This window comes from Mizuhopecten yessoensis, unplaced genomic scaffold, assembly GCF_002113885.1.
Source record: "Mizuhopecten yessoensis strain PY_sf001 unplaced genomic scaffold, ASM211388v2 scaffold9299, whole genome shotgun sequence".
Classification (NCBI taxonomy): domain Eukaryota; kingdom Metazoa; phylum Mollusca; class Bivalvia; order Pectinida; family Pectinidae; genus Mizuhopecten; species Mizuhopecten yessoensis.
Genome location: NW_018407978.1, coordinates 965,643 through 974,237, shown reverse-complemented (window position 1 = coordinate 974,237; position 8,595 = coordinate 965,643). Strand labels below are relative to the sequence as shown.

The window sequence follows — 8,595 nt, the reverse complement described above, 5'->3', positions numbered from 1 at the left end:
GACATAGTATTCAACTAAATTCAAAAGAACAACTGGTCTTCTCCATGGGCCTAAATACTCATATGTATATAGGTTAACTAAAACCGTAGCAGGGGTGCCTCATACCCTCATTTACTGAAGAATGTCCGTTGTTAATTTGGCCTCTTCCTTTGCATCAGTGTTTCATTCCTTATATATATATATATATGAAATTTAATTTCATTGATCTCGGAATCTTCAAGCCAGATTTAGTCAATATCATTTCCGACGTCCTTGACTCGAACACTTTAAAGAAAAAAATGATAGTTGGACGACGAACGACGCGTCACGAGTGACAGCATCAGCTGAAGTGACCATCGTCCAGTTAAAATAATAAAGAAAGCAAAAGTTTGGCCAATAGGATTTAAATAACACTTAACTGTTTGCCCATACTTTCAGAACAAAAAAATAAAATCAACTGTTTTGAAAAAGAAGTGTAAACTACAAAATTGAACACTGATTTAAAAAGAATGCAGTTATAAAAGAAACGATATTATTTCAAAACAATACTTGGACTAAATAAAAATACCACATGAAATCATCAACAAACACCACTATATATTAATGCTGTTATCTCTCCTTGGTTACATAAGTCAACAGGGCGAGTATATTATGTTATCAATATCACCGTGTATATATGTCCACGTATGTTTATGTAAACAACTATCCAGATAGTGTCCCGACAAACTTGACCACTGTCCACAGTGGATATTTAAAATAAAATAAGTGGTGTAATATCAAGGATTTAAGAACTACAAATATTGTGATCATGGGGGACGTTCGTCTGGACCGCATTACCATGACGACCGATGACAAGGGAGGACTTGTAAATCTTGACGACGATGAAAGTGTCAAATCTAAGAAAGAATGTTACAAAATCCTAACTGTGATAAGTGTTGTATGGATATTTACTTTCACCGCGTACTCGGGACTTCAGAATCTGGAGAGTAGTTTGAACCCGGGAGTGGGAACGTACTCTCTCGCCGCTTTAACAGGGGGTGGTTTCCTATCCTGTCTGTTGGCACCTGCCATATTAAACTACATCGGTCCTAAAGGGGCTCTCGTGACATCATGGGTGTGTCTATGTGTGTTCATAGGTGGGAACTATTACCCGAAAAACTATGTTTTGATCCCTGCTGCAGCATTAGAGGGATTGTCGACTGGGATAATGTGGACTGCTCAAGGCATTTACGTTGCAGATGCCGCCATGCATTTTTCTGAAATAACGGGGGAGCAATTTGAGGTTGTACTTAGTAGGTTTTTTGGAATATTTTGCATGGCTTTCCAGAGTACTCAAATCTGGGGAAATCTCATTTCGTCTGCAGTGCTTCAGTACGGCCACAAACCACCTCCACAATCTAACACTTCTTTGGTTTGTGGGGCAGACGAATGTCCTAAAAGTATGTCAATACCAGCTCTGCCAGAGACTACAATAATATACATCCTCATCAGTATTTACATGGGACTAACCCTCATTGGACTCTTGATTACACTGTTCCTATTAAAGCCACTGAAGAAGAATATGGACCAGGAGAGCATAGGCAAATTGCTGCTGTCAACTGTCAAGCTGCTGGGTACTGACGTCAACATGGCATTTTTAGTCCCCTTCAGTTTCTACACGGGTCTCGAGCAGGTCGTCATGTATGCAGAGTATACAAAGGTAACGTCATATACAAGCTAGGTCTACAAAAGTAACGTTATAAACAGACCATGCATATAAAGGTACAGTCTAGGTCTCAATAGGTAACGTCATATACAGGCTTGGTCTACAAAGGTAACGTTATAAACAGGCCATGTATATAAAGGTAACGTCATATACAGCCTAGGTTTACAAAGGTAACGCCATATACAGGCTTGGTCTACAAAGGTAACGTTATAAACAGGCCATGTATATAAAGGTAACGTCATATACAGCCTAGGTCTACAGAGGTAACGTCATATACAGGCAAGTTCTATAAAGGTAACGTCATAAACAGCCTAGGTCTACAAAGGTAACATCATAATCATTGCTTGGTATACCAAAGTTAACGTCATATACAGGCAAGTTCTATAAAGGAAACGTCATAAATAGCATAGGTCTTCAAAGGTAACATCATAATCATGGCTTGATATACCAAAGGAACGTCATTTACAGGTTAGGTATATAAAGGTAACGTCATATGCAGGCAAAATCTATAAAGGTAACGTTATATACAGGTTAGGTTTACAAATGTTACGTTATATACAGGTTAGGTTTACAAAGTTAACGTCATATACAGGCCGGGTTTATAAAGGTAACGTCATATACAGACTAAGTCTACGAAGGTAACGTCATATACAGGCCATGTCTACAATGGTGACGTCATATACAGGCCAGGTTTATAAAGTTAACGTCATATACAGGCTAAGTCTACGAAGGTAACGTCATATACTGGTTAGGTCTACAAATGTAACTTCAAGAAAGACATTAAAGTGAAAGTTACGCCAGGTAAACAACGGTAACGTTGTGTGGGCCGGTGCGAATGATCAAGGCGTGTGGTCCTAGTACAGAAAAGTAACGTCATGCAAACTGTACATAAAAAGGTGACGTTATTTTAGGCCATACAAAAGTAATGTTAAGTAAGCCTAGTATACAAAAATTAATGTCATATAGGCCAGGTTTTGAAAGGCAACACCATTTAGAACATGTATACAAAATTAAGGAAATATTTGGCTATGTATACTAAAGTAATCTCATGATCATAGACAATGACATACATATAAAGGAACGTCATGTAGGCGATATTTACATAGGTAAGGTAATGATGACATGCTGTACACAGTTATTGCTCTTTTCTAGTCATGTATGTTAGGTATACAAAGTTTACGTCATTTACGCTGGGTTTCATTTCTCCGGATATATAAATATCGCGTTATAAACACTGGGTATAGAAGGGTAACATCATTTACTTCACGTACAAAGCTCAGGTAATGAACCCCGGATATACAAACTTAAAGTCATTTACTCTTTGTTCACAATTGCAAAAGTAAGGTCATGTGCGCCGGTTGCACAACGGTGACGCCATATAGGCTGAGCTTACTACCGTGACGTTATTGACATTAATATACATGTACTTACTAATGTTACACATAGTTTGGTTCATGAGGAAGACAAAAAAGGCCTATCACAAAAAAAATGCAGAACCCTTTCTTAAAAGTCACATTTTGAACATTTAATTTTTCGAGAAACATGGTCCTGATGCAGAAATTGATTTAAGATTTATTTAAGGGAGTCAATGATTAATATACACAAGTCAGCGATTCCTTCAATGACAAATATACCCCAATTTCAACATAATGACAATAACAAATATATAACAACGACAACACACAAGGAAAAGGCAATATTACCAAAACTAATACGCTAGGATATCCTTAACAGTGTCAACAAGTAAGGAGAAAAGGATCCTCAATGATAAAGTTCACTCTAAGTACCTTGTCATGCAGTGGTCAGAAGAGTGATTAAACTGATATTTTTCACTCGTAGACTGGAAACAATGAAAGTACAGAGTAGAAAACCAATTATTGTATTAACCAATCAGAAATCCTCTGATTTTGACGTAATTGAATTGCTTTGACATGAACTGAGGTCTCGCCCCATACCGTAAAGAGATTTTAACATTCTTATGTACTCCCGCGTTTGATTACGCTGTCATTTACCTCGTTTGAATGTTTTCAAATGTAATCGATTGAATATTTAAAAGGTTTTCGTTATAAATAATATATGAATATATTTCACTCGTTTTGTAGAATACATTTTTTTTTACTCTAAAAACATGGAAACCGTTAGATATCCTGTATACATTATTCATTATATACTGTAAAACTCACAAATTTCAGCGTAATATTAAAATATTAAAGTATTTTAACTATTTCATTGTTTCAAATGGTAAAGAGGGGTTCATATGCATGATTATGCTCAAGTCTCACTTATTTATTACATATAACATTTAAGGTACAGTGTCGCTATCTTTCATCCTTTTTCTTATCCCAAGACAAAGCTGGTATTTCTCATTTTCTTACATAGCTAAACCCGTCGTCATATGACTTTGGCATTTGCGAGGACGTTAAGCTCCAAATAAACAAAATAGCAAAAGTCATTACCTTTTCGTTAATACCAAACTGAGGGTGTGAAACGTGTAAAAGATATAAAACAAAAAAGAATTACATTTTATTTTCTTACAGTATTAAGTGCGATAAAGAACTTGATTATTTACATAACACTACGCATGCCCCAATGAGCCTCTTTGAAATAATACTTAATAAGTGAATTATAAAGTCGTTTACATTTGTAAGAGATTTTTATCAATTAAGATGAAAGCTTGTTTATTGTGTAAACATTACCTTTGACCCAGTCGAGCACGTACTTGCCATTCGTTGGATTCTGCTCTCGTTACATCTTGTGCAGTCGCTTATGCATGATAAAAACGTAAACATGACTTCAACAGGGATTCGAACGTCTTTACGTACTAGTAATTGAAATTTGAAATATTTTCATAACCTATATGTTTGCGGCACGGTTACTTAAAATGCACAAAGCGGATAATTAGGGTCAAAAGTATCAGAACAAAATGAGCATCTACATGTATAAATACTACAAAGTTGAACACAGATTCAAAAATTACACTTTTTAATATTGTAATGAGCAATTAAATATGATTAAACAGTACTAAAACAAAACAAAAATAGCCTTAACAATCAGCAAATATTACGATATTTTATAATATTAAGGACGAAAAAAATGAAGAGTTATCTGTTCTGGTTGCATACTTCTAACATAGACGGAAACGCCATGTTATCAATAACAGTAAATCAGCGTTGTGTCTATCCAAACAACTATTCAGATAGTGCAACAACAAACTTGACAAATGATCATAGTGCATATTGTAAAAAGAAAATACAGGATTTATCTTCAAGCAACAAGGGTTTCACCACAACAAATATCTTGATTATGAGGGACGTTCGACTTGACTGCATAAACACAACGACAGATGACAAGGCATGACTTGAAAATGAGGTTGAAAGTGTTCATTCTTAAAGGGAATGTTACAAGACTAGCTGTGATAAGTATAATATGGATATTTACCTTCACAACGTGGTCAGGACTCCAGAATGTGGAGAGTAGTTTGAACTCTGGGTTGGGGACGAATTCTCTTGTCGCTATAAATGGAGGAGCACTCGTGTCCTGTCTGCTTGCACCTGCCATACAAAATTCTACCGGCCCAAAAGGGGATCTGATAACATCATGGATGTGTCTGTGTGTGTTAATAGGTGAGAACTATTACCCCAAAACGTTTGTTTTGATACCTGTTGCAATAATAGAGTGATTATATATGTCGGGATAATGTAGACTGATCTGGGCATTTACGTTGCTGATGCCGCCATGCAATTATCTGAATTAACTAGGGAGCAATTCGATGGTGTACTGAGTGGGATTTTTGGGGTTTTTTGCATGGCTTTTTTGAGTACCCAAATTTGGGGAAATCTCATCTCGTCGACTGTGCTACAGTACGGCAATAAACAATCTCCGCAGTCAAACGTTACTTTGGTTTGTGGGGCAAACGAATGTCCTTAAAGTATGTCAATACCAACGCTGCCAGAGACTACAATAATATACATCCTCATCAGTATATACATGGGACTAACCCTTATTGGACTATTGATAACACTGTTCCTACCTAAGCCATTCAAGAAAAATGTAGGCAAGAACAGCATAGGCAAGTTGCTGCTGTCAACTGTCAAGCCGCTGGGTACTGACCTCAATATGGCATTTTAAGTCCCCTTCAGTTTCTACACAGGTCTCGAGCAGGTAGTGTAAAATGGTCACGTCATGATTGCCATGCATACTAATGTAACGTCATGTAGGCCAGGTATTAAAATAGTAACGTCATGAAGTCCAGCTATAAAAAAGTAATATCATGTATTCCAAGTTTACATGGGTGCTTGTAAGGTCATAAACGACGGGTTAAGATAATATCGAGGTATTCAAAAGAAACGCTCTTATTTAGTCATGCATAATAGAAACACAAAAGCTAACGTCGTCTACGCCGGTTTTCATTTTGTCGAATATATTATAAGTCGAACGTCATGAACGCTGGGTATAGAAGGGTAACGTCATTTAAGCCGGCATACAAAGGTTAAGTCATAAACGCAGGGTATACAAAGTTAAAGTCAGGTACACCAAGACCAAATATACAACCATAGGCCGGTTTGCAAAGGTAGCGTCAAAGGTAACATTTTGTATACTAGGTATACAAAATAATTCCAAAATCATCTTGAATATGTTTTCCCATCTCATTTTGTCCTCATACAAAAGACACCATCTTTTTCAGTCGTTTGTGGCCTGTCGACTAGGAGTAGAGTGGGTAGGGTACACAATGATATGTTTCGGAGTATGCAACACCATAGGCTCCCCGCTGAGTGGAATCCTGACTAAATACGTAGGACGTGGCACGCTGCTGTTTACTGCTTTCCTACTCAACCTTGGCGTCCTGGCTGGCCTTCAGTTCTGGGACCTCCCAGAGCATCCGACAATTAACCAGACATTAGTGTTCTTTGTTTTCCCTGGACTATGGGGACTTGCGGATTCCATATGGCAGACACAAAGTGCAAGTAAGATATTTTCCCCAGCATGTTGGTGCATGTCTAGGACGGCTTATACTAGATATATGTACAAGCTTAATCAACATACAATTATCTGTATCGTGAAAGCTTAACAGGAGCGACTGCCAATTTCCGTAAACGATAAAATACACGTTCTCGTTTACGGAAAATTGCGATAGCTGCCGATTGAAAGGTTACTTATACACCAAAACGGAACGTGTTCATAGGAAGTGATATAAAAAATTCCTGTTTTTATTGAAGATATCTGGGTATTAGGCTTTCCTATGATTACTATTTCTTACGACAACAATTTTCCTCAATTAAAACTATCATAGAAGAACTCGTATGCTATACTGATAAAAACATCATTGCTGTTCATTGTTATAAGAACCTGAATAGAAAAAGTGACTATGTGTTGCGTAGTTCACAATAACGTACATGTACGATGAACACTTTCTTTCTTTATTTTAGCCCTTGTAGGAGTCGCCTTTAAAGACCAGCAGGAACCGGCTTTCGCTAACCTGCGACTGTGGCAGGCATTGGGTTTCACTGTAGCATACTTGTACAGCATACATCTGTGCGAGTACATAAAGCTATATATAGTGGCATCTTTTGCCACATTAGCCATGGTGCTGGTTGCCGTGGTCGAAATCCGGCTCCGCAGGCAGGCCAGCAGCTACAACCTCCAGATGAAATCCCCAGGATACTGAGCATCACGACCGATACACACGAAAGAAGATCACTATCAAAACGACATCTTTATGCTTTCGAAATGATTCAGCATAACGACAATGTGACTTGTCGAAACGTCACTCTACAAAGTTTTCATAAAAGGAGTTTCATCGTTTTGTCTTCTAATTTCTGTTCGTTTATTAAAACAACAAACAACAGTCTCAGCATACGACAAACATATTTTAGCGGTTGTTTTATTTTAGCGGTTGTTTTATTTTAGCGCTTTCTGTGCTGTAAGTATCGAGCTTGTTTATGAATGCATCAATGGAAAGTCTAGTATAGCGTCACTATTGCATATTCGAGAATGCGCTAACATTTTAGTACGCTACAATACGTACATTTATATCGTTCTGTTACATGTACACTGTATATAAACACTGTTTACTGACAGGCTATACTGCTAAATATACAATGTGCTTGAAATCATTTGCAGACAATTAATGTATCGAATGCAATTCTGTTTAAATGTGTATAAAAAATAAACATAGAAAAAGAAGGAAAGAAAATATGGACAACGTACTGAAGAAAATGAAACCAATGTGAACTTCAAAACCCTTGTGAAATCTAAAATTAAAAATCAGTTACTCGAGTGGAATCAGCAAAGTGAATTCTCAAGATAGACAATCCAGGTTGACTCTAATAAAGTCATTACCACAAGATATGATTCTTGCAGCATTAACAGAATCACTAAAATACGGAGAAAGAGTGTACTTATTTGAAATAATGATTGTAGATGCAGATTAATTTTACTGTACGATATGGCCATCCATTTCGTCAATTTGTGACTCGTCAGTGGTTCTAAACATACCATGTCACGGCACACATACACACATACACACATACATAACTCGCAGAGATGCACGTCCTTAAATAAACTCAGCTGTCGGTAGGACCTTAAGCCCTAAAAACAAATGAAGGTCAAAGGAATGAAAACTTTGTCTGAAGTGTCGAAACATGCGTTGTACATAATAAAATACAGATAAAAGGGAAAGTTTGGTTTGGTTTTATTATATTTAACGTCCTATTAACAGCTTATGTCACTTAAGGACGTGCCTCCATGTGTGTTGTATATGCGTGCTTGTGTGTATGTGTGCGAAAGAGATGGTATGTTGGTGTACTTGCCTCATTGTGACAGCGCGGATTTGATGCCTACTTCATAGTGCAATATCACTGAAATACCATGCCGAAGGCACCCAGCACAGCATTCCGCCCGGTCATATACTG

At 37.3% G+C, this 8,595-nt stretch overlaps 1 protein-coding gene across 1 annotated transcript; it reads left to right on the top strand.

The window, feature by feature from the left end:
- Positions 1 to 787: 787 nt before the first annotated feature.
- LOC110457677 (protein unc-93 homolog A-like) lies at positions 788 to 8,353 on the top strand. Its single transcript, XM_021509038.1, has 3 exons — positions 788 to 1,678; positions 6,369 to 6,648; positions 7,111 to 8,353. The coding sequence occupies exons 1-3, from the start codon at positions 788 to 790 to the stop codon at positions 7,347 to 7,349; spliced, it is 1,410 nt and encodes a 469-aa protein (XP_021364713.1). The 3' UTR covers positions 7,350 to 8,353.
- Positions 8,354 to 8,595: the final 242 nt, after the last annotated feature.